Genomic DNA, 27,594 nt, shown 5'->3' on the forward strand with positions numbered 1-27,594 from the left:
CACAAGACTGAATCAGTCAGTGATGGAGAGAGGTGAATTCTTCATGAAGGCTGAGGAACGAGTGTGATCTGATCTGAGGTGTGAGATCATTGATCTGGGTGGTGCAGAGAACATTATTGAGCTGTGTACGAAGAAGAAGATCAGGAACAAGACTGCAGCTCCTAAAGACCTAATGGATGTTCTAGTGGTAAGGGAAACCCTTGTGATTCTGAATAGTACATATATTATAAGATTGATTGAGTGATTGATTTGGCTAGCATCAAAATTAATCTCTGTTGTTTTTCAGGGACCTGTGGAACCGGAGGAGTTTTTAAAAGCAGCGGCTCAGGGAAAGACGGAAGTAGTTGAGAAATTTCTGGAAGATGGAGGAGATCCAAACATCTGTGATGAGGTGCAGTCCAGTGACATGTTCTGTCCAATGTTATTTTATGATTATGATAGTTTTTGTAAAAAAATTATATTTCAAATTTGTTTATTTTTCATTTTAAATGTAATTAAAGCTTGGGGATTTTGTTGTGTTTTTGTCTTATTTAGTTTTTTTTCAATATGTCTATGTAATAAGTGTGTATTTATTTATTTATTCTCAATTTTAGTTGTCAGTATACTAAATGAAAATAAGAAATGTTGCTTTTTCAACTAGCTGAAATAAAAAAAATATATATTTTATTTCAGTTAACATTTATTTCAAGTAACAAAATGTGTTTTATGGTTTTAGTTTTAGTTAACTGTAATAACTCTGATTCCTCTGTGACAACTGTTTTGTCTTAGTTCAGGAAAACAGCGCTGCATCGGGCTGATTTGGAAAATCATGCTAAAATAGTGGAAAAGTAACTAGACAAAGGTGCTGATATCAACTTTAAAGACAGGGTGAGATCAATATAAGTGTTGGTAAAGTGAATTAATAGTTTAAATTATGTTGTGATTGCACTGATTTGATTTTGTTGTCCTCAGTTTAGCTGGACTGCAGGGCTGTACATTGGGCTTGCAGAGGTGGAAGTCTCTCAGGACAGGGGAGCTGACATCAATGTCAGAGACAAAGTACTGCAAAATACTGAAAAGTATATAAAAATAAGCTGTATGTGTAGTATTATACAATCTTCTTATTCTCTCCCATACAGCTGCTTAGCTCTCCTTTGCATGTGGCCACAAGGACAGGTCAATATTAATGAAAAAAACCATCAATATTAATGCCAAAGATTGGGTAACAGATGAATAATTCATGAGGAAAACACAGTTGTACTGAACAAGCAGATTATAATTCAATTAAAATATTTTAAGAAGGTTTACTTTTTTTAAAGGAAGAGGAGACACAGCACTGCAAGATGCTGTCAGATTAAATTGATATAAAATTGTCAAACTCCTTATACTGGCAGGAGCCAATATGCAGATCAAGAACGCTGTAAGTACTGATTAGTAGTAAAAATATTTTGCAGTAAAAATAGTTGTAAAAATATTTATCTATTATAACAAATATCGAAACAGCTGGATATAAATACTTAATTCTCTTGTTTTTAGCAGGGCATTACAGCCACAGAACAGGTGAAGCAATGGCAGTTTGACACAAAGGAGATACTGGAACAGATGAGAGAGGTTGGTCTGGCCTGACAGACACATGGAGATGCATTGAATTCCTTAGAGCGTCTGTGAACAGGTGCATGGCTGGACAACAACCCCAGCTCTGTCTGAGTAACTATTTGCTTTCTGTGTTAATTAGCGCTGAAAGATGCCTGTCCTCACCAGTTCATTAGTATACTGAATGAGCATTTATTCATCTTTATAAAAATGAAGGCTTATAATTTGTATTTTTTTATATTTAAATAGCGGCATAGTATAACTTGATCAGATCAGTATACACTGGTCAAAACTTTGGGATAATTATGATTTTTGTATATTTTCGACAGTCTCTTACCAAGGGTGCATGCCTTTACTGTCACTTTTGATTAATTAAATTTAATCCTTACTGTATGACAGTATTTTTTTTCTTACTTTAGAATGGTGGTGTATATGTTTCCACAAAAAATATTAGGCAGCAAAACTGTTTTCAATATTGATCATTATTAATAATAATAATAATGTTTCTTGAGCAGCAAATCAGCATATTGGAATGATTTCTGAAGGATCATGTGACACTAAAGCCTGAAGTAATGATGCTGAAAATTCAGCTTTGCATCACAGAAATAAATTACATTATTCTATTATTTAAATAGAAAACAATTATTCTTAATTGTAATAATATTTCACATTATTACAGTTTTTACTGTATTTTGATAAAAATAAAAACAGCCTTGGTGAGCATGAGACTTTCAATTACATAAAAAAATCTTACTTTTGTCTGTATTATAAAAGAAAATCATATAGAGGATTATATTTAAAAGTTTTATGCGTATTATTAAATCGTAATGTTGCTGCTTATCATATTTCTGCATTACTCAGGTGAACATGGTTGATGCATTATATTATAAAAGTTTAATGTCACGATGGTTGGCACTAAAAAAAATATTTACTATTTTCATTAGCATTTTGACTCGTTTGCTAGCTTTGTCTTTCTGAAAGGAGAAATGCATGCACAATATTTAGTCTATTCGACTTCTGCATAACATATCTTTCATTTGAAACATAACATGCTATAGTTTTGTCTATGGCTTACTGTGCCAGGGCAGGCTCATTGCTGTGCATAGTTTCCTGATGCATCAGATGACAAGGCTTTGGGTGGAGGAAACTGATATGCCCATGTGTGAGACATACGTCATCTGTGCTTATTATATCACAATCCGGCAGCCTGAAAGCAAACATTTGCCCCAATATAAGGTTGTTTATGAATCAACAATCCAGCTCTTCTCTTTGTAGTTACTCTGTGTGTGTTTTTCTGCTGTATTAGAGATGTAATCCATGGCCTGGCTCATCCAGTTCCCAAACTGATCTCTTGGTCTGCTGTCATGAAGGGTTTCCCTGTGTGTCACTGGCAGTCTCGCTGATAGAAACATCACAGTGTGCCTGTGAATCACTCGTTTAAAGCGCTCAGTTGTTCTATGATTAGAAAGCTTTTAGTCACACACTGCAGTGGTTTCATTTAGTGGTTGGAGTGCTGGATAAGTGCTATGTACCCTGTTAATATTCTGTTAACTGATTCTTGAGAGGAATAACGGGTTACGTATGTTCAAATAGAAATGTTTATGTATTAAGGAATTCATTTGGATGAATCTCTGGGGCAGTGAGATTTTTTCTTTCCAAATAAATGATTGTTTTATTTAGCATTGATACATTAAACTGATGTGACAGTAAATACATTTGAACAATGTTACAAAAGATTTTAATTATAAATAAATGTTGTTCCTTAGAACTTTCTATTTATCAAAGATTCCTGAAAAAATATTAAGCAGCACAACTGTTTTCAGCATTGATAAGAAATGTTTTTAAGCACCAAATCATCTTATTAGAATTATTTCTGAAGGATCATGTGACACTAAAGACTGGAGTAATGATGTTAAAAAAATTCAGCTTTGCTTTCACAGAAATTTAACATTTTTAAATATTCTAAAATAAAATGTTATCATGACAGAATAAGCATGATTTAAAAAATGATGCACCAAATTTAGATCAGGTGGTGTTTTCTGACTTTTATTTCACTTTATTTTTCGATTCTTTGCTCAAATAAATAACAGTGCAAAATGCTTTTTGGTGTCAGTATATTTCAGACGATAGTGACTAAGGCTTCTGTCTGACACTGTGGATGATGGGAACAGTGAACCATTAGCAGTCAGTTTGGAAAATAAAGTAAACACATAAATCAGTCATCAAACATCTGAAGTGAATGTACATCTCAGTACTTTTTAAATAATTTCAAACAGTTTTCTGTAATGCACAATAAAAATAGAAACTAAAAAGAGTGTCATAATATCCTATAATGTGTTAGTCAATTATGTGTACTCATTTTAAATTAATGTAATTAGCAAATAAATAAGACAACTTGCTGAAAACATTCCCTCACTGCTGTTGTATATCAGTAACAAGATTTTAATCCAGCAATATTGACTTTTAATGCAATAACTAAGGCAAATGTGCAATAAAGATTATGTTGGTTCAAACAAACAGACAGTTACAATAGTAACGATACAGTCAAACGTAAGTGATGCAATCGCAGACTCACGAAGGCAAATTTCATATATTTACCAAAAACATCTTCACGTGACGCGCTTCCGTACCTGCAATGCCTCCGATGGTGACTTGTGTTTTTCCATGCCTCCATAACAAACATACAGAATTTTGTGATGTTTTTTAAGCCACAGAGGAAACCAAGGCAGAGCAACAATGTGAGAGAAACAGAGGTGTGTGGAATGGAAACGCTTTCATCCATCCCTGAGGGTCTGATGGGTCTCACATATTTTTGAGCTCCGTTGTTTGGTGAAGGCAGAGATCACTCCTGAACGCAGATCCACAGTCAGCTTTGACTTCTTTACTTGTGACACTGCAATCCGTAATGTAGTCAGGGGCCTGATCAGAAAGCCGCAGTTAGGGGTGCTCTCACTGAGGTCAGTTTGTCATACAGAGAGGCCGCGGGCAGTGGATGCTGAGTTCTTGGCTCTCTGAACCACAGCCTGACACTTTTCACGTTTCAGAAGCTTGTTGTTCTCAAACACTCCCTCGTTCCGTGGAGCACCATGGGAACCATCTGGAAATGTCAGCAGCCCTATGGAAAAATAGACCACATTTATTCATGCTATAAATCTTCACAAATAATAAGCCCAATGCCACATGAATAAACAATAATTACTTTTTATCATCCACCTTAATTATAGCATATAACTTAAATGTGGGAGGCTTAAAGTTATTTCAGCTGTACAAAAACAGCTTTATATTACAAAATGGTATTTCTTGTCATATTTTAATTTATTGTCATAATCATGAACGCACTGGTTTGTAGTGCAAATAGTTTTACAATTTGTTATTCTTCTAGTTATTTACCTACAGCGGAAAATGAATCTGAAGTCTTGCACATTCACAGAAAATCTCGTACGTCCACATTTCAAAATAAGGTGGATATGCAAGAGCGATTCTGACTGTATTTTCCGACATCAGTCGGAATTAATAACTGACGTTTTTGCCTTGATGGCATGTCTAAAAAGAAAAGCTATTTGGCCACTGACAAATTTCTAAAATGTGAGATGCAAATAAACACGATTTTAAGAATTCAATTAATTGCGCATATGCGTTAGGTATTTATGAATCTGATTGAGAAAAGAGTCTGATTCAATTTTTTTTCCCTTATCGGTTTCAGGTCTACACCAACCATTTCAATCTGATCGAAATTTCATTCAGATAGAGCTCAATCAGTTTCCTAAACCATTGTTATATAAGTTGTAATTATTGTCATAAGTTCCATTATTACTAATGTAGTTTAGTGATTCAGGGTTTTCCGAAACCATAATTCAAAGGAACATTCACTAACAGCATCGCAAACTTATGTGGTCAGAGCTACAGCTCTCAACCTGTGGTTAGAGGCATGCTTTCATACATATGGACTTAGATCATGCTCTTGAGGACAATTGTATGGACACTTGAGTTTGTTGTAGGGGCAACGCACCCCAGATCGACTAAAGTGTTTACGTTAAGGCCGATTAAGCCATTATTCCGATCATAAACAGATCATTTGGGGGGAATATTTACCATGTCCTTCAACACGGCCACTTTTGAATTCTCCTTCAAATTTCATCCCGTCAAACCTGCTGAAGATTCCAACCCCTTGGAATTTTCCCTGGGCGAATTCACCCTCGTACCTGTTGATCAGAAATAGTGTTGTTTACCCCGTAAGTAGTTTCACAGTGTCACTGCCAACATGTTCATCTCTGTTTAAGTAGGTAAGTATTTTGAATATGATCACATGCTCACTCACCTGGATCCATCAGGAAAGATTAACACCCCTGATCCGTGGAACAGACCGTTCTCAAAATGACCTTTATAACAGGTGCCATCAGCAAACTTCAGTTCGCCTTTACCGTGCCTCCGACCTGCACAGCAAACACACTGCTTCTTAAATGAACACTGAGTTTTCATCCAGTAGACTAATTCTATGGGCTGCTCTCTAGTGTGTTAATGGCTCTGATAATTAGTACTATAATTAGAATGTCATTCTTACTTGAGATCACACAGTTTGGATCAAGCAGTGCGCTACCACCACCTCAAGCCATCCTGACCACAACAGTAATCAGAAAAACACAAGTCTTGTGAACTCTTGTGTTTACATTGTCATTTAGCAGATGCTTTTATCCAAATGAGGACAATGGAAGCAATCAAAATCAACAAAAGAGCACTGATATGCAAGTGCTATAACAAGTCTCAGTTAGCTTAACGCAGTGCACATAGCAAGGTTTGCTTGTTTTTTTTAAATAATATAATAAATAAAAAGAAAACAATAGAACAAGCTAGTGTTCGACTCCTTTTTCGCTTTTGTTAATTGTATAATAAAGAAAAAGAAAAACAAATAGATGGAATACAAAAAGATTAGAAATGTTTAAGCATGTTAATATATGTAGTGGGACTGGGGCTAGTTGTCACACTTTTATTTCTAGTGAATATTTCTCAGGCCGGGGTCATTTTTCAGAAGTATGTATAGACAAATACCTTAAAGTGTTGGCTAGAAAATAATAATAGCCAAAACTGTTGTCACACTACATGAGGGTAAGTTGTCACAATGTGAACGTGCCATTAAACAATCTATTGTAAACTTTTCATTTAATATTTAACCAATAAAATATGAATTCGATCAGTCACTAACACTAAAACAACCCGTCCTCGTTTCATAAATTAAAGAAATAATATAGATTAAAACATTTCTTCTGACAGATATAAACCTCTTTCATAAGGTTTCAACAGATACAGTAAAACTGAAAACAATTACACTGATATTTTCTGTAGCAATCATAGAATGTCAAATTATATAAAAGATAATTTCTATAATTTTAAATCAGTCCTATTGGTAGCTAGAATATATAGATAGAATTGTTTTGTATCTGAAAAATTCCAAAATATATCATACAAAAATGTAGCCTACTTGTTTTGAAAAATTAAAAATTAAATAATGAATAAAAGTGCAGCATCTAAAACACATTTATGAGAATTTAAATCAGTGCAAGTTAAAGTGTTTATGAGATGTCTTGCCTTCTTTCCATTCTCCGGTATATTCTTCTCCGCTGGAATAAGTGAAGGAGCCCCTGGTTAATGTCATACCTCCACCAAGCTACAGACGACAAAAATTAATATTAAGGTCGGTGGCAGAATTAATTAAATGATAATAAACTATTCTATTTCATTTATTCATGTACAATAAAATATCATCACCAATGCCCACACACAAACCTTATTGTGTGCTGTACTGTGCTCAGTCTAATAAAGTGGGAGCCAACACTGTATAATTAATAGGGTACCGGGTCATTTACACCGATCACGTTAAAACATTCACGGGCTGAGAGAAAGCGGCGGTGACGTCATCCCGCCTCTCATGTAAAGCCGTCTGGACGCTATTTCACGGCCGCAGATGAACGTATCATTTACCTGTGATGTTTCTGTGCAGTCTCAAGAGCATGAACACCCTTCGCTTTGTCCAGCGGATCCGCAGAGAGGGAGAATCAGGTTCTGCTCGCCGGTGTTACGGTTCCTCGCGCTCAGTCTCTGAAGGTCTCGCGTTGTTTTGCTGCGTGCGGTGGATGTGTGCTGAGCGCTGATTGGCTGATCGATGACTACAATAGGTCTTCTCTAGGAATGTGATACGCACTCGTTAGTGCTGTTTACTAAGGTGAGTGTGTCTACTACTAACGCTCATACATTAATAAGCCTTTCAATAACCACCCAGAACGCCCTAGCAACCGCTTAGCAACAACATGTCAACCATCCACAAGCATTGTAAATGTTAAGCCTATATTTTGATATAAGTAACGTTAGCAGTTTTTTATATAAATGTACCGCTAACAGCAAGAAATATAAAATAGTTTCGAGATTAGATTTGATAAAGTAACTTAAATATGCCCAAGGAGCCTTTAAACTAAATTTAACTCGGCCCAAATTAAGTTTCCATTTCCTGAGAGTCTTGTTTGTTGTGTTTATTTGAGCGGAATATTTTGAGGTTTATACTGTATAAACACGCATTTATATTTAATGGCTTTAGCTCGTTTAATTTAGCATTCTGTGAACTGTGTTTGCTGGGCGGGTAAGACATTAATTTATTAGTTTAGCAAACCATTTGAGTGAGAAATTGCTCTGGAAGTCCAATTTGTTAACAAGTGACACCTCCAACAGATTAATTACAATTACAGCAGCTACCCTATGCTTTTTGCCATTTTAATTTAATTCATTAAACGTTTTTATTATTATTAATGAGGACTTAACAGATATTTTATTATTTGTCTGAGGAACTTGATCCTTACAAGATGCTATTGAAAATGTACACCATTATTGCCAGAAAAGTGAATTTAGTACACTATATATGAAATCTACCTTATAGCAGGACATGTGTTCAGACTATACGGGGTAAGTTGTCACTGTTGGAACATGTGCTGTTTAGTGATACCGATTCAAGACAGATTCCTTTTAGTAAAATAAGAAATGCTATGCACTGTATACTTTGAGATAAACAGCAGACTTCTACAATATATCTGAATTTTCAACAATTATGAAACACAAAACAATTCATGAAACAGGAATAGATGAAAAAGTAACCAGCCAAAATGATTATTGATTTGGCCAAGATTAATTCAATTAATGACCTTTTATTTAATGTAAAGTTTACAACATATTAAACACATACTGCCAGGACATTATTCATTATTTTATGGACATTTCTGTTACTCTAGAAGGCAATGCAATGCAGTGAAAAATTCAAAATACAGATAAAAGACCATACAGAAAATTCATTCATATTAATACAGTGTATATATATATATATATATATATATGTATATATATATAGGGCTCAAAATTAGCCTTTTTACTTGATAGCACTGGTGCTCCCAACTTCAAAAATTTAGGAGCACCCACTGAATATTAAGGAGCATCACAACTGCCCATTGAGCAGAAGGGCTGGCAACATCCTGATGATTAAAAGCTTCATCAATTGAACCTGATCCTTAAGATGCAGTGCTTTGTTTGTTATACGTGCAATATACAGAGGCAAGATGAGAAGACAGTCAGTTCCCCTCAGACATACATTCATATAGACCCCAGTCCCAATTCAATATTTAGGATTTCCTTTCTATGGTGAACGTTGAGCTTGCTCAGGCTGCTACAGTATTTTCTTTTCTTTGTGTCAGTCTTCAGCGTCTCTGGCTTCTGTTACTTAGTAATATTTCCACACAAATGACATTTTGGAAAATTATTTCAATGCAGTTTGTGCAAGTCTGGTCACAAAACCGGTCAGTTCCAAGTAGGGTTGAACAATATGGCAAAAATATCACATCACGTTTTTTAAGGAATTTCAGGATTCTTTGTCATGTTGGTTTTATTATTTTGTCTGAGCATTACAGCCAAACTAATTTCCCTGTTATAAAGACAAAGCCTTTCAAGGTAACAAAATATAAAAAAAGAACGGTGGATATTTAGGCCAAAGTGGGCAAAGATAAAAATCTTTATCATTATTTTATACAAATATAACAAACAGTGCTTTATTTTCAGGTACAATGTGTATTTAGCAGGAGCATTCAATAAATTGAATGAACAAATATAAAAATAAAGATTGATTCCTATTAAAGCAACTGTATTATTTTTTTCAGTCAAGAGTAGTGAGTTATTTTTTTATTTCTCTTTGTGTTTTGTTGTTTTAAGATTAAAGAATACAAATTCTGTCGTCTGTCCATTCTGTCATAGTGTTTTATATTTATACCATCATTTACTCAAAAGTTGTTTTAAACCTGAGTGAGTTTCTTTCTTCTGCTGAACATAAATGCTATTTTGAAGAACGTGGAAAGCCAAGTATTTTTTTCTATCAAATTCAATGTGGACCAGCAACTGTTTAGTTACCCACGTTCTTCAAAATATCTTCTTTTGTCTTCAGCACATGAAAGAAATTAATACAGGTTTGGGACAACATGAGTAAATAATGACAGAAATTACATTTCAGGGTGAACTATCCCTTTTATGACAGTCGACTACATGTTTAGTTCAGTATCGTTTCAACTGTTTACTTTCATTTTAGATATTCTAGTGAGTTTTCATTTTATTTTGACTTTGACACAGTTAAATCTAGTATATCCTGGTTTGCTGTATAGTGATGTACTCTCTCTCTCTTTCCTCTCTTAGGTCTTTAAACTTGACCGGTGTCATTGCATCTAGCAGAGATTTGAACGCATATGCCCTGACAGCTGATCTCTTCATAAAACACAGCACCACAGGGAGCCATTTATGACCGCCGCTATAAACACCAATAGGTTGGTAATGAGAAATGTCGATAAAAATCTCACCCTGGAGATCTATTGCCTTTAATGTTAAAGATAAGCGGTTCTCACTTCCAAACAACGAGAATCCCATTTCTTAAATACAGTGCAATATGTCAAAAGCTGTCAGTGCAACATGGACAAATATGACCATGCATGGACTCATTTTATTTGTGTTTAGATGTGTATATTTTAAAGCAGCCTGCTAAAATAAGAAATGGCAGCTAAATCCATACTAATTGTAAGGTAATTGATTGTTTATAGAGGTTTTTACCCTTCATTGCTTTAACCTAAAGACCATGAACACACTGTGATTGGGGTATCATTTGGTCTCTGATGATTGTCCTTCACTGGTAGTAAATCAGCATGGCAATAATGCCCCAGGGAAATGGGCAGTAGAGTCCATATGTCCCAGAGTCACAGGATGGGCCCTCCAAGCATCACTACACATGAGTGCCCATCCAGCACAACATGAGGACTGACCACACTACGAGCACACATCATTGCAATATAGAGTCTGCTCTCCTTGCAAGAAAAATCGCAAAGGTCAACTTCTAAAGAGGAAGGATGGTGGAACAGAGGTTGTTGATGAGGGTCGTCTCACTGACCGAGCCTAAATTGACCTATAATTCTCTGCAAGCCATAATATGAGGAAAGTTTGTCGTACGTGATCCAACATCAAGGTTAGAGAAGTCACGCTATCATGCTCCAGTTCTAAATCTCCGGTCCCCGAGTGGACAGAGGCTTTTATTTCATAAGCAATTGCATTATCCATGAATCTGTCTCTCTTTATGATAAAAAAGTAATGACATGGTTTTTGCGGCAAATCAAAATTAGCTTTTATCTGTCAAGGCAAGAACCAATCATGTGCTTTATTTTTACTTAGGTGTCAGTCATTGTTTATAGATTTATTTCTCAATAATTAGGTGGTATAGAAATTAGGATACCTTGTTTTCATAAATTGGTTGAGGTGATATTTTACCTAAAGTCAATTTTATATAGACTCATTTATATCTGTATATACTCATAAATACAGCTAACTTTATACTGTTTTGTGTAAATGTATAGGTGCCATAAAAGACAAAATAGTTTTTTTTTTTTTTTTTTTTTTATATGTAATATTTTGTTATTAAATTATATATAATATTTGAGATGTATGTCTTATATCTTGGTTTAATTAAACATCACATTTTGGACATTTTATTAGAGTTATATCTCATGATTATAGATTTCTTTCAATAGTGTTTATCCTAGGAATTTGTATTTAAAATGTCAAAAATTAGAAAATGGATTAGCATTACTTTGTGCTTTTTAGGCGTACATACAGCAGAAATACGAAATGAACTACATGAGGTAGCACAAGGTCAAGACTGGGTCTGGAAATATTGTGTGTAATGTTAAGGTCTCTTCTGCAGTGTTGTTTTAAGATTACATATTACAGTACCGAAACATGCACACGTACACACACTTTTTGCTCATAGCATAGCCGTAGACCTTCCTGAGTGAAAAAGAACAATTAGAGGAGAAATGAGGGCAGAATCACTGGGGGAAATGGCTAGTGAAGACTTTATTGATTAGTAAGGATTGCCTGATCCAGCGCTCAGTATAGCAATTATGCTGGTGTCAACAGAGATCAAATCTACGAAAGACCTTCACCTCAGCCGTCTAGTGTCTAAACACTGCATATGATCATACATGTAGAGTACATCCATTCTCCCTGAAACTACTGATGGGCATTTCATGACAATTGAAATTAAATTATTTTTTAGTAACAAACAAAACACTACAGAAGAAGGTTTGGGTTAATCTGTTAATCTTAATCATTTATGTTTGGTTTCATTTCTTTATCTATCAGGATATCAGGATCTTTTGGATGAAGACCACACATAGACAAACACCTAAACGCCAATACTTTGTACTTGTATACATCTATGCAACGCCATTGGATTGCTCATAGCACTTTCTTGGATATAACTCTCTGAGCCCTTACTCTCTTACCGGAGTCGCCAGTTTTCAAGATCTATCAGAAAAATCCAGAGGTTCTCCCCCACAGAAGCAGAAATGTAAAAAAATATTATTTATACATTCTTTGTCGAATACATTGAATATATTTTAATATATGAAGTAGCTACTGAGTTACATTTTGAAGTCAGCTGGCTTTTGGGGGGGGGGGGGGGGGGGGGGCTGTAAGTAATCTTGAGTGATATATAAATGTCATTTTGATTAAATTAAATGGTACCTTTGAGCTTAGAAACTCCTGGTGACCATTCTGACTAATTTTAAAATGGAAACATTGCTACATAATTGCAGATAAGATTGTGGGACACGTTTTGTCCCATGTCTCAGGAACCAGTACATGCCAGTTTTAAGTTGCACACATTTTGCAAAGTTTTGGAAAAGCATCACCAACAGAACAATCTGAAGGTGAGGGAACCATTGGATAATTCGGGTGTGTGTTGAAGGGACAAACACAATCTGTTTCCTCCACAAATAGAGATGAATTCAGTTCTGCCTCCTTCCACTCCATCAGCCATGCCTGACCAGTTCTACCCAGTGTTTCTCTCTCTGAACAGCCATAACCATTAATCCCAGACACCCTATTTATACTGCCTAATTGTGATGAGTATGAATTATCAATTATAGTGAGTACCTAATTGCCCTTCATAAAGTCAGCCTCCCCCTGGCTTTAAAGAGGACTGTTTAAATAATGTTGCTAATAGCTCTCTTCTTTACATGGAGAATATATCTTCATTTTTGAGCTCGCTGAGCGTGAGAGTCGCTCGTAATTTAAAGGGGCAATTGAGGAAAGGCGTGCAGGTGGTTCCAGGGGGACTCGTTAAGATTTAATGAATTATGATGCGACCTTCTGCGAACAATGAGCAATCAATGCAAGTGCTGAGTGACAGAACATCACATCGACTGCGGCCCATAACCTCAGACCGTGTGTAATTCTTTCTTTTACACTCTACATTAGCAGTGCACTAACCCGAGTGTCCATTCACAGAAGACTCCATGATTATGCTGCAGTCCTAAAGGCATTCCATCTCCCTGTATCTGGGGTTGCACTTCTTCTCAGCCAGTGAAATCTGGCACCTCTACATGCATTTAGTATGTGCATCTCTAAACAGCTGACACAAAACATAGATGTGTGTGCGTTTCCAGTGTGACAGCCGCCAATAGAAATTTGCACTGCTCACAGAGTCCTGTCATTTCTACTGACAGTAAAAGACCATGCAGACATGGCAAAAAGGCAGAAGTAAATTCAGGTTCTCAGATGAGATTTACCTTCACCCAATGTCCCATAATTTGGGAATTATGAAGATTGCTTTGTTTGATGGCCTTTTTTTTACCATCTAATTTAGTCATTTCCATTAGTCTCAATTTAATTGTGCGGCAGTGAATTCTATTCTATTCTGTTCTGTTCTGTTATTTTCTGTTGAGGGCTAGTGTTAAACTTTTTTTTCCAATCATCACTATTGTGTTTTAGTGACAAATTTTTTTTTAATTATCTTTTTGTTTCTTTCGCAAATAGTGACTGATTACATTTAGCTTCTGTTAAGTTTAAAGGTATTTTAGTTGTTTTTATTTAAGGAATTTTATAAAAAAAATAAATAAAACTGTGTTTGGAAATCAAATATATATACTATTATATTCTATTTAGGACCAGCGTCAATTCTTTTTTTCATTCACCACTTTTTTTATTGACAAATTATAAAGTTTTTTCTTTGTTTCTTTCACAATTAGAGAGTGATTCCATTTAACTATTGTTAAGTTTAAAGGTTTTTTTGTTTTTATTTAAGGAATTTTATTTAGAAAATAACTGCAAACTTAATGCAATTTTCCACCAGCCCCAGTTTGAAAATTGATTCTATTCTATTCTCGAAACTATGTGAAGCTTTATTTCAGTGAATATATTATGGTTGGATTCTTCTGTCATTTACATGCTTTGGCTGTAAGTGATAGGTGTAATGTACTGTAAGCATGTATAAAGTCTGTAGAGTGAACTGACCTTTACCTCTGGGAAAGAGTGTGTGTTTATGAAAAGGGGGCTAATGTCCATGAATGTGTGACTGTGTCCCCTAGTCTAATTGCCCTCTTTTGCTATGATCCAGGCCCTTAACAAATCACCCAGCCACTTTTCACATCTGCTGCATGTCAGCATCTGCCAGACGCGCTCACCCGTCCCGGGCGCTGCCAGCAAGCCTTCATTACGCCTGCTGCTGAACAGGTAGAACCGTTTGCACAATTACCAAACAATGCTGCCGACCTTGTCTTTGCCTAGACGTCCTAAAACATCACTCTCATATAATGCCCAAAAGTTTTGGTATAATGCTTTCTGTCCAATGTTTTTGACATTTACACTGGATGAGCACAGCAATTTGATTTCAGTTATTTTGTGTTCATGTAGGATTCAGATTGTTTGACAAGTGTTATGCAGTTTATTTTTAGATAAATCAGAACAATTCTGCAAATTCTATATTTGAAATGATGAATATGTCAACTAAACTTGTATTTTCTGAAGAAAATGGGCAGCAGTTGTAGGCTTTGATTCTATATCAACAACAATCAGCAATCATAGTTGACTAGTGACAGTGTAAAGGCAGGTGTAAGTAGTATATTCAAAGATAATAAGATCACAATTCTGTATGCAAATGGGCAAAGGCCAATCGCATATCGTTTTGCAAATAATATGACACCATCACTGAACAGTTTTAATCTGTTTTAAGTAAAGTTGTAAATGAACTTTAATGTAAATGAAGTGACAAAACTAACATAGCACATTTAAGGGTTAAATTATTTACCAAAAAATGTGTATGTTAAATCTGTATGAAGTGGTTTGGGATAAATAGTAGTTTACTTTAACAGAAATTGAGGAGTATCAAAGCAATGCCGCTTCACTGTAACAAGCATTGCTTTTCAGAGACAGATAAGTTAAACTCTTTACACCCCTCATAAGATGTTTAAAGTCTCTTCTCCATTTAAAGAGGGGAATCCATGAGACTTTTAGTGCTCTGAAGTTGTAATCTTCAAAAGAGTGACATTTCAGCAGTTTCCCATTCTATTGTCCGCTGCACTCTGGATAGGAATAAAGGGACAAAGCCAAACAAAGAGTAAATGCCCATCCGTAAACAAAACTCCACCACTAGATGCGACTACATGAATGATCCGACATTTAGCAGATATTCCTGGTGCTCTGATGAGTTTATGGGTCAGGAGGTGGGGTGCTGGAACAGTGGGGAGGTCCGTAAGTGTGCCCCTCTCCCCAGGTATTGTATTCCTCTTGGCTCCAGCAGCTGTCTTGAAATTCTCCACCTTAACTCTTGTGTGTTCTTTATCTTCAGTACCTGAAACTACGTTGTGCCCCCTGGGCCATACTTTTGTGCTCTGATCCTGTGCAAACAGATGTGCATATAGTGTCAGGGCTGCAGAGAGGAAGTTGTAAATTTGCAGGAAAGACTTCAGCCCCCATTCTTATGGAGCTCACTAAGTGCAAGCCGCTGGGCTTAGACATGTTAATGCAAGCAAACAGTCCCTGTTCAGACAGTGAGCGTCTTAAGTTTGACCATGTTATAACCACAAAATATACAGTGTAGGTTGCCAGCAAACAAGTAGAAATACAACTGAATGACAGTGCAGGGGAGGTTAAGTCACTCTGTGTCATAAAGGAGAGGAGAGGAATCAACATCTGTGATCTGAGAAGAGGACAAGGGTTTGATGTGGTGTTTGTGTGTGTGTGTGTGTGTGTGTGTGCATGTTTATGTGGTTTATGAGGACACACATTTGTATAATGACATGGGTATGACAGAGGTATTACAATATGAAGGTGGTTTATGAGGACATTGCCTATGTCCCCGTAATTCAAAAGGCTTAAAAAACATACTAAATGGTGTTTTTTTGAAAATCTAAAAATGCACAAAGTCTCCTGTGAGGGCTAAGTTTAGGTGTAGGGTTGGTGTAGGGCAAGAGCACACACAGTTTGTTCAGTATAAAAACCATTACGCCTATGGAGAGTCCGCATAAACCACAAAAACCAACGTGTGTGTGTGTGGTATTCTGACAATGCACTTGTTTTTTTGATCTACAGTGAGTATTTGCTCACTCAAAGCCACTAAAACATGAAAAATATCTAACTACGTGGACATTTGCAGAAATATGCTTTTCTCAAAACTAACGTACTCTTTTTGCAATTAAGTTTTTAGATGTATGAAGTTAATTGCCTTCAAGTTCACACAGGTGTAGTTAATCATAATATATATTCCTTTAAAATAAATGTGATTTTTGTCTCTGTTTTATCATCTAATGTAAAGCCATTCATACATTTTAAGGGTTAGCTCAACCAAAATTAAAAATTTATTTATTTACCCCCATTATTTATTTATTTTTTGATTGGACTCCATTAACTAAAAAACTAAGACATTTGTAAAAATAACTTATGATATACTTTCCACTTTAAGTTAATTATCCATTTAAGTGTGTTAAATATCTCAAGCTTTAATATATTAGATGCCATAAGTCTACTAAGTCTGAACCAGAGTCAGTACCTTTGTATTTTTATTTTTATTTTATTATATTGTGTTTATATATGTATGTATTATGGAGAATAGACTAACAGAAGTAAATCACTAGCTAGATAGTGAAACAGTAGTGCTTTGAAGGAGAGCTTCTCATTTATCAGTGCCGGACACACGTTTATTGATTCATCCCAAGCTTTGGCAGATTGATGCCACATAGTGAATGTGAAGATACTGGCTTAAGCTATTGACTATGGAATAAGCCAACACACTGTACTGACTCCACATGATTTATTTGCCAGGAAAAAAATAATTTGATAGCAAAATTGGCAGTTTTTTTGCAATTATAACATTTCTCATTTGTTACTGAAAAGGGTGATTTGTGTGTGTGTGTCAGGAATAATAAGGATTGGAGGATTTAATGAGGCTTTAATTACTATTATTTACTATCGTTTGAAACCTAAATCACAATACAAAGCTTTGAGAAGTGCACTTAGGTATTATATAGCTCATTGGAGAACTCTGTACAGTGTAAAAATGATCTTGCAAGGCCTCTTTGCTAAACATACTGTCCAAACGAACACTGAAGAGTGTAGGATAAGGATTAGATGCAACAGTTTCTTGAGTTATGCCACTTGTCAGCCTAGGAACTTGTCCGTATTGTATTGATTGAAATGAGTGCAGGTTTAAATACCGAGTGCTCTCAGCCAATCGAAAGGGATCCCGTTAAACGCTCGTGTTCTCGCTTCTCCTCTAATGGACCTGTTAAAGAGCTCAAGCACACCTTCATCCACTGACATCTGACCGAAGCGCCTCGGATCCGACCACAAGCTGCATCCACTTCTGTGTCTGCTCTGTAAGAGAATACAGAAATAAGCTAGCAGAAATACTACTGGAATTTGGAAAATGCTTGAATATCAGGAGCCCGGAGTGAAAACAACCTCAGGTCATCGGATTTCCTTCTCGATTATTGACATATTGGATCCTAAAAAGTTCACAAGTAAAAAAACACATGCTGTGTTGGAGAAATCGTCTTCAGAAAACACAGAATTTGGAAGTTTGGAAGAACAGCGCAACGGAAAAGAAACTCCTGGGCTTGAAGAATCGCTTTCCATCTGCAAAAATATAGGTGAGGGAATATGATTAATAATAACCACACCCGTGCGAATTATTTCAGTATGGTCAACTTTTGAAGTAGGCTAATTTCTGTAAGTATTTTTGATTGCATTCATTAGAGGTTTATCTTGCATTTTAAACAAAACGCTAATATATTTCTGGTGTGTAGCCTAACTCTAATGTGACAAATAATCCTGTTTATGTTCGCGATGAGCGATCGAGCAGCTGTTATTATGGTTATCATCTGATTATCGCGACTTCTGTTCGCCGGTGTATAGCACTCTGCTAACTTGTAATCCAACTTTTGTGGTTACTGAAACATTGTTCTGAAACGTGGCATATAGGCTACTTATATGTTACAATAATACATATGTTTGAGACCACCACAACCTTTGTCTTTTGGGGTTACGCCTTTTAGAAATGCCAGAACTAGATGCTATAAAATTCTTAGAGAATTATTATTATTTTTTTTTATATTCCTAGATGTGTTTGTATGATTTCACATAGGCCTATATACTAAAAAAAATAAAATAATAATGGTTAAATATAAGATTTTTCGCTGTATATCTCCTCCAAACAGACCTTTTGTATCATATTGTGTCATTAGATTGTGAATTTGACCTTCCCCTCATTTCCAAGACTGCGTTTTCTTTAAGCAGCCGCAGCTGAGTAAGTGATTGCCATTGGGACAGTCAGGGCAGATAATTGTTTAAATCGTCCCATTGAGGATGCCTGCGCTCACTTTGATCGATATCCCATTACTGGATGCTGCATATCTCCCTCCAGCAGCTTGCGGCTCCCAACTTCAAACCCCTGCCATGTCTGATCCCAAATATCGTTCGATTAAAACTTCCCTTTAAATAGATGACATTTATCGATCTGCCGACAAATATGAAACTCCATTAGCGCGTCATGGCTGGATGGCAGAGCTGGATTTAACTAGGGTTTCTTTCCGTAACATGACATTTGAGGCGATTTGTGATTTTGAAATTGTTGAGGGATTATGGCCCATTCCACGTCACACACAGTAACAACCTCCCCCTATTCCTGTACAGGACTTAGTAGCACTACAGCGCTCCTATATGTTTTATAGTATTATTTATTTGTTTATTTATTAGCTACTACATTGTAAGGCCTAATATAAATTTTACTTTCCTATAGCAAACCGCATCAATTAGTTTAAATTCTGTAGCCTAGCCTATATTAATTAAAAATCTTAGTTGGTTTGTATTGGCTATAATGCCCCTATAGTTAATTAATTAAAACTAATTAAATTAATTTAATTAAAACTATAATATGTATACATACTTGAATAATTTGCTATTCTGATTATTATTAATTCATAACAATTTAAATAATTATTTAGGCTATACTTATGCGTTACACTTATTTTATCCTTGTAGGCTATTAAACCGTACTGCAGGCGTTGTAGAGCTGCTAGAGCACCTCAGATTTAGGTCAGTATTGCCAGTTTTACTCTAAATCAGTGGCGTTCAGGGGTGGGGGTAGTTGAGGCCCTGCCCCTTTGAGGCAGTAGCCCCTCACTACAGAACAAAGATCCAGGGAGCGGGGTTGGATCTACATCTATGGGGTGGAGATGGTAGGTTTAGGTTTACGCAAGGTGGGAGGAGTTGGATCTGGATCCAGCCACGCCCCCTGGATCTTGTGTTCTGCAGTGAGGACCATCTCCTTTGAGGTCCGGCGCTTAAGTGTCCCCCGGTTCGCACGTGCACGTCTGTGCACGCACTGCTCTAAATAATAATTAATGCCAGTCGAAGCACCATCCAGAACACCCTAGCAACGCCTAGCAATAGGCCAAAACACTCCAGCAATACCCTGTCTAGGCATGATTTTAAGGCCTGTATAATTTCAAGCTTTTAAAGCTAATTTAAACTTTCAGATAAGGCAAACCAAGGTCAACGTGATAGTTCTGTTCAATAAAACAAACAAATAAATAAATAACACTGTCGTTTTGTATTTTTCGGTTCTATCGTCAGAAATGAAATACAATTATTAAAAAGATTAGGCTACCTGTCTGAAAGAAACTTGACATATCGATACATTTTTATTGACAGGTGATCGATCCACCGGTGACCATCAAAGTTGCGTCAGACTCCATCCAAAGATTCAAGAACCGGATGAGGCAGGTGAAGAGAGAGTGACTCCAGCGCCGGATGATCTGTCGCGTCAGCGGCGGCGGCGCTCAGATCACAGCTGCGGGAAGCCGCGGCGCGCCAGAACCGCGTTCACATACGAACAGCTTGTGGCTCTGGAGAACAAATTCCGCGCTACGCGTTATTTATCCGTATGCGAGCGACTAAATCTCGCGCTCTCTCTGAGCCTGACCGAAACCCAAGTCAAGATTTGGTTCCAGAACCGAAGAACCAAGTGGAAAAAGCAGAACCCTGGCGCAGAGAGTTCCCTGCAACCCGGTACGAACATCAGCCCGACCTGTGGGTCCACAGCTGCCCTCCACCCTCCATTCAGCACCGGGAACGTCATCTTTCATTCTGGCCCAGTGCACCTGTCATCTTCCGTTGGGCGTTTGCATCCGTTTTTGCCCGATGGCTTTCTCCAACCAGCATTCTTCCCCCCTCACTTATGAAGTCTGGAAGGAGGAATGATCATAGACTACGTGTAAATGTGAATTTATAGTGGATTACTTGTTCAGTGATCCTCAACAGGATGGGATTAGTCTTGGCTTGATGTAATAATTAATTAGGCCTAAAATTGATATGTATTTATATGTAGCCTAACAGTTTTCACTGATAGCTGTGAGCAGAAATATAGTTAAGATGGATCCAACCTTGGGCCTCAAGAATGATAAATCTGAAAGATCTGCTCACCCAAATGCAATTGTAGATGATCGAATGTATTCATAGGCTAACCCACCTTGGCAACGACTTTAAATCTTAAAGCTGAGATGTATATATGTATCTTTATTTGTATATATTGGTCCTGCCAGCAGTTTGATACATACTATGGATTATTAGCATAAAATTATTTAAATAACTTGAAATGAAAGACATTGATGTTCATTACAAAATGTAGAAACATGTTAATGAGGGCATCAATAAAATCGGACTGAAGGTAATTTCTTTTTATATAATATATATATATATATATATATATATATGTCAACAGTGTATCGATTTCTCCGAATCTCTGTAATAGTATTTGGTCTACTAATGCATCACAACCAAATAGGTTAACATCTATTCTCTTCATAAACTCTAGATGGCATTACATGAAAACTTGTAGAAGAGTTGGAGACTTCATATAATGGTGACATTAAAATATAAAAAAACTAAATATTATTTTTTTTCCCCCCAGGTAATCTACATTTGCTAAGTATGCAATTTGCAGTATGCAAATAAACCAAACTGACCGTGCTCAGAATAGCATGTTAATAATGATGCTGCAGTAATTATTTTGCATGTGTCTTGAAACTGAATAGCGTGTATATTGTGCACAGTTTCAGATTTTCTGTCTAGATGAATGGAGCAGCAGGAATAACAGCTTTAAAGTGTGTGAGATCAAGAGGGCCTGGGAAATATTGATCTGAATGGCACTGCAAGCAACTAGTACATTACTGAAAAAGAGCAATAACACCATATAACCACTAGAGGACAGTGCGCACTCAGATGTCATTAGATGAATTTAGAATGAATGAATTCTGGACTGCTGATTTCATTTTATTTGTGTGGTCTCAAAATATCACTTTAGATTTGTGTGTTTTCACATCACAAAGGATCTGACACTAGCAAAAAGGAAATGTTTTCTCATGAAATGTGTGACTGGCTAGGAGTATTGTTCCAAGAGATTAAAATTAAACGCCTTTAATTTAGATAAAAATATTGGAGGGTTAGTAATGTAAGTCTACACCAAACTAGGCTTTGAATATTTCGTAACCCTTCAGTTTAACCTTAAAATCATGCGTTTTCCCAGCAGAGATGATCAGACATTCTCTCATCCTTTGGAACTGATTCCAGCACACAACTTGTTTTCCAAGTTCATGTATATATTTTTTTGTGACTGTGATATCATGTGGGTTGTGTGTGTGTTTGTGTAGGAGTGAAGTGGGAGTTGAATCCAGCCCTTATGGCCTGTGTGTTTCTCTGGCTGAGTGATATTCTGTATTGTCCTGGCTCTCGTTTCATCAGCCTGTTCTCCAATCTGGAACCCTGTCAATCCTCACCACCTCCTGTGGATTTCATGTGATAGTCCATCACTTCAGTTCTATTACTTTTTTGTTTCTTTTTTTTTGTTTCTTTTTTTTTTTTTTTTTACAATTACTTGGTGCATAGTTTAAAGATGTTTTCAAAAAGTGTTTGTGGACACATTGTGGACAGTATTTGGTTGATTTATTGGGACTGTTTTAGTAAAAGTTATAAAGTTTTGAGGTTCTCATATGTGCTATTCAACTAAACCTTATTTTAATACAAATTGTAATATATATGTATGAATAATTCTTTCTAGTTTTGTCTGTTGACTGGTTCTATCGACTTTATCAGTCAGTTCCTGCTCATAAAGGCTGTAACATGATTATGCAGAAAAGGCATTTTTTTTGACAAACATTTAAACTAACCATAATAAAGAACTAACTATATAATATTACTTAATAATATGTTATAGTAAAATTAAAATTGTTTTTCAATTCCTGATTTTAAGTAAATAGTGAAAAAATCCGTTGATGGAATAACCTGGTCATTCAGTATATTAAGGTCAGCTGACCTCATTCTTTGAGCACATAACATAATCATCCATGCAGTAATTATCCAATGGGAGCATCTTACCTATTTGCTTAGTTAAATCCAGGTGGTGACTTTTTTTTGGATGGGCAGTGTATATGTGACCCTGGACCACAAAACTAGTCTTAAGTGTCAATTTTTAGAAATTTGGATTTGTACGTCATCTGAAAGCTGAATAAATAAGCTTTCCATTGATGTATGGTTTGTTAGGATCGGACCATATTTGATCGAGATACAACTATTTGAAAATCTGGAATCTGAGGGTGCAAAAAAATCTAAATATTGAGAAAATCACCTTTAAAGTTGTCCAAAAGAAGTTTTTAGCAATGGATAATCAAAAATGAAGTCTTGATATATTTACGGTAAGAAATTTACAAAATATCTTCATGGAACATGATCTCTACTTAATATCCTAATGATTTTTGGCATAAAAGAAAAATGTATAATTTTGACCCATACAATGTATTTTTGGCTATTGCTACAAATATACCCCAGCGACTTCAGACTGGTTTTGTGGTCCAGGGTCACACACACACATATATATATATATAAAACACCATTATGCTTCATCAATACCTGTTTTGTGTGTGTGGGCCGTGTCATTTGCAAGTCAGTCACATGACTTTTTGAATCCACATTCTTTTAGCATGATTCAACTGAACTCCACTAAGATGAATGAAGATCCTAATGGATTTCCCTCTCCTGCATGCAAAAATTATAGGGGAACGTGTTAATCTACACTGTTTAAAAATTAATTATTTCTCCATTTCGGTTTAGTTAAGGTAGTGTTGTGGAAATTACACACTTTTAAGAAATAGTCTATTCTTTAGCTGGAGAGTGTTTGTGAGAGAGCATAGTGGATATTGTGAGGGAGAGAGATGGCAGGGTGGGAGATTTACAGTGTGCTCTACAGTATTTTGAGGCAGCTGGGAAAACAGTGAAGTGTTTTGGTCAAGGAATAGCTCATGAGTGTATGCCAAGTGCTTCTCCAGTCACCCTATTTCTCTCCCATTGTTTCATGGAATGCTGGGATACATGTGGCCTAATGTGGGGCAGTGCAGTCATGCACAAAAAGCTGAAGCAACGCCTTCTGATAGCTATTTCCATAAAATGTGAGTTTTGAGTGTGCAGTACATTCCATTTGTAGACATCTTTAAACACAAGGAGGACCACTTCACATAGAAGCCCTTACACAAACATGTACCGACCAAGATGAGACGCAGACTCTCAGGAGGAGTTTGGCGCTTTTTGTTTTGTCTGAAGAGATCTTCGTACATTAAATCATGCTTTTATTTTAGTCTTCTGTCCTAGGGCAATGTTTACTGTCGTGTCTGACTCGCACATCTAGTGTTCTTGTTTGTGTGAGCTATGAGAGCACTGAGAGCACTGAACTACACACACTGCCACAGTGGGGAACAGTAAAGAGGACCATTAAACACAAAAAATATGAAAGCCTCCCTCTATGTGTGTGTTGTTTTTCAGATTTTAGCTTCTGTCTCTTTCTTTTCATTCTGTTTTTACTCACCTCAACAATAACTTAACCGGGTGTGTGTGTGTGTGTGTGTGTCCGTGCTTTCCGTTCTGTGGGTTGTTGCTTTTCGGATTGTACGATGTGACCGCAGTGGCATCTTGGGTAGAAGCCAATGCAGACTGTGCTACATTAACTGTCTTTTGCCTGATTGTGCGATTATTCATCTTAGTAAATACTGTTCTGACATATAAAATTTTGCTTTCCCTCAGGCCATTTAGGATGTAGATGAGTTTGTTTGCTCATCAGAACAGATTTAAAGAAATTTAGCGTAACCTGACTTGCTTTCTGAATCCTCTGCCATGAATGGGTGCCGCCAGAATGAGAGTCCAAACAACTGATAAAAACATCACAATAATCCACAAGTAATCCACACGACTCTAGTCTATCAGTTAATGTCTCGCAAAGTTGAAAGCTGTTTGGAAATAAATTCATCATTAAGACCTTTTAATGTATTGTGATATAATTATCAGCTGTTTGAACTCTCATCATGACGGCACCCATTCACTGCAGAGGATCTGTTGGTGAACACGTGATGTGATGCTAAATTTCTTATCTACAGCTCATCTACATCTTGAGGGTAAGTATTATTTAATTTTCTTTTTTGCAAATTTTCATTTTGTGAGCAAAAATGGCTGATTATTAGACTTCACAAATAAACAGTCAGTAACAAATTGAATTCAACATGAAATTTTGATGTAGAAAGACTGAAATATTGTTTTCTTTTAAAACTCCAATAAGCTTTGTTTTATTTGTTATTTTTTGTGTATGTGTCTAGTTCCACTAATGACTTGGTTTCAGGCTTTCAGTAACTCTGTGTTCCTTAGGCAGAATGTGAAAAGGAAAGGTTTATGAAAATGGTTTGGAAATGGTTTTATCTGTGTTTATTTGATTGATAGAGCAGTCTCTCAGGCAACACGTTTCATTATATACAGAATTACATGGAGAATGACATGTTTTCATGGACCTCAGCATGTATTACGCTCTAGAGAACCACAAAAAGCCTTAATACATTGTTCTTCACGTTGTATGTTTAATTTGCATAAGTTTAACATTTAATCAGTCTTCTTCTTGATTTTTATTAGTGGGTAGTCCTACTGCTCTCACTGTTATTGGATGCGCTGGATGTTATTGCAAAGTTCTGCCAGCAGGGTCTCCATTGAGTGTTTTTTTCCATTGAGTGATTTGTTTGGATATGTTTTACTGCTGTGTCCTAGAACTCTACCCAAAACAATTTTATATTCTAATTCTACTTTTAATCATGCTCGTGCATACAGTTCTTGACCTCAAATTACTAGATGTCTTTAAATAGACATAGAATAGAATTAACTGCAAAATAGCTAAAATTAAATTAAAAATAGTGAAACTAAACAATTTATCAGTGCATGCTATTCTATTGAAAGTAATGATTGTTTTCTCTCAATTTTTCTCAGTATGTTCAATAGGTGTTAACCGTCTGGAATGCGTGACCGGAAGCAGCAGTAGATCTTGAGGCTGTACTAGATCAAACTCACCAGTGGTCAGAGGTCAGAGGGCCCTTCTAAGCACTAAAACACCTGAGGCGCAGCTCTTCTGTCAGAGACGTGGACCAGAGCATGTTTACTCAGGGACAGCATTGCAGTGAACAACAGAGCAGACTGGCATAACATAACGGACCTATACTGTGCATGTTGGGACTACTGGAAATAGGGTAGGTTTGTTGTGTTTAGGGTTTTTATGAGGAGAATCTAGAGCATGTGGGCTTGAGTTTCAGAGGTGATGTTGTTTTTGAGTCAAAGTTTAAGGGTAGTTTTACCAGGGCCCATCATGCAGTGATTTATGGAAGCCCCTATAGCAGTCTACATCTATCTTTAGGAAGCTGGACATTTACGAGGACAATTTTATTTGAGGGAATCAATATGTTGGTGGGACAGCTGACCGCAGCTGACCTATTGCTCACACACTGACTCTCCATAATGCCACAGTGTCATGCCTGACATACCTGCCTGAGGTCTACACACACACACACACACACACTTGTTGAGCTATTTAAATGAATACATATCACTGACAGCTAATGTTTTTATAAATATAATAATTGTAAAAATACATTGTTACAATAATTTACAATTATTGTAAAAAAGAAAAAGTTAAATTATTTATATATATATATATATATATATATAGAGAGAGAGAGAGAGAGAGAATCTGTTGTTTAAATCTTATATATATATATATATATATATATATATATATATATATAAGATTTATACCCCCCCCCCCCCCCCCCCCCCCCCCAAAAAAAAAAAAACAAAAAACAAAAAAAACAAACAAACAAAAAAAAACTCCAGATAAACATAAACATGCTGGTACAGGTCGAGTCTAGCTGAAATACACCCAAGAGTCCAATCAGTTTGAGGAACAATGTCCCTCCTGCTGTGGAGGGACATTGTTCAGAACATAAATGCTGAAGAGAATAATATCTGATTCCTAAACTTGAACTCACTCCTCTAGGAATATATGATTCAAAAAATCTGCTTTGGACCAGTTTGCCAAGATCCCATCTGAATGGGTTTATTTTTAAACAAAAGTTTCGACACTGCTAACCTCAGCCTTTACATTGATTTACTGCAGATGATAATACCACAAAAATAATGGAGAATCAGCAAATGTTCTGTTCACTCACAAAACAAAAATAGTTCTTTCGCTGTTTTTGTTCAATGACTAGAATGTACAGTATCTTTATTATACCAGACAGACTTGAAAAATCTCAACCCATTTCTTGTTTGGTGACCTATGTAACATTTAGACACTGTCCTTAGTATATAGATGTTAAAAAAACAATACTGCGCATGCATTTGTTGGTGATATTAAAGGGATGCTCCTCGTTGAATAAAAGATAAGCTCTATCAACAGAGAAAGTAATTTAGACTCATCCCCCAGTTTGCAAAAACAACCAAAAATCATGTTTACAATGTAAATCTATGGGGTAATTGCACTAAATGTTGAATGAAGAGACGTGATGTATTGTATTGTAATTATCCATAAAGTACTGTTTGCATAGAGGAAGTGTTATTATGGATTATGGACTCGTATTCTGGCCAGAAGTGATGATTTAAAAAGCCTTACTGTTGGATATGTTTCCTGCAAACACAGCTTCACATTTCATAAGAGTACTTGCATTGTTTTATCAGCTGTTTGGACTCTCATTCTGGCGGCACCCATTCACTGCAGAAGATCCATTGGTACACAGCTAAATTTCTCCAAATTTGTTCCAAAGAAAAAAAAAA

At 36.2% G+C, this 27,594-nt stretch overlaps 2 protein-coding genes across 2 annotated transcripts; one reads left to right on the forward strand and one right to left on the reverse strand.

Annotated features, from left to right (window-relative positions):
- Positions 1–3,227: 3,227 nt before the first annotated feature.
- On the reverse strand, positions 3,228–7,689 carry LOC306884650 (MORN repeat-containing protein 4-like). The gene is made up of 5 exons (XM_079440712.1): positions 7,549–7,689; positions 7,156–7,234; positions 5,891–6,005; positions 5,665–5,774; positions 3,228–4,687 (listed from the first exon to the last, which is right to left on the reverse strand). The coding sequence occupies exons 2-5, from the start codon at positions 7,220–7,222 to the stop codon at positions 4,539–4,541; spliced, it is 441 nt and encodes a 146-aa protein (XP_079296838.1). The 5' UTR covers positions 7,223–7,234; positions 7,549–7,689; the 3' UTR covers positions 3,228–4,538.
- Positions 7,690–17,836: 10,147 nt separating this feature from the next.
- Positions 17,837–20,651, forward strand: LOC306884209 (NK1 transcription factor-related protein 2-like; the record flags this gene model as incomplete). Its single annotated transcript, XM_079439928.1, has 2 exons — positions 17,837–18,059; positions 20,122–20,651. The coding sequence occupies 2 exons, from the start codon at positions 17,837–17,839 to the stop codon at positions 20,649–20,651; spliced, it is 753 nt and encodes a 250-aa protein (XP_079296054.1).
- Between the last annotated feature and the right edge of the window lie 6,943 nt (positions 20,652–27,594).

This window comes from Barbus barbus (assembly GCF_936440315.1).
Source record: "Barbus barbus genome assembly, chromosome: 18".
Classification (NCBI taxonomy): domain Eukaryota; kingdom Metazoa; phylum Chordata; class Actinopteri; order Cypriniformes; family Cyprinidae; genus Barbus; species Barbus barbus.

Coding starts and splice junctions, on each gene's coding strand:
- LOC306884650 (XM_079440712.1), bottom strand. CDS start 7,222: ATGACATTAACCAGGGGCTCCTTCACTTATTCCAGCGGAGAAGAATAT. Junction 5,775..5,890: donor ATCTTTCCTGATGGATCCAG/GTGAGTGAGCAT, acceptor TCTGATCAACAG/GTACGAGGGTGAATTCGCCC. Junction 4,688..5,664: donor TGGCCGTGTTGAAGGACATG/GTAAATATTCCC, acceptor ATTTTTCCATAG/GGCTGCTGACATTTCCAGAT.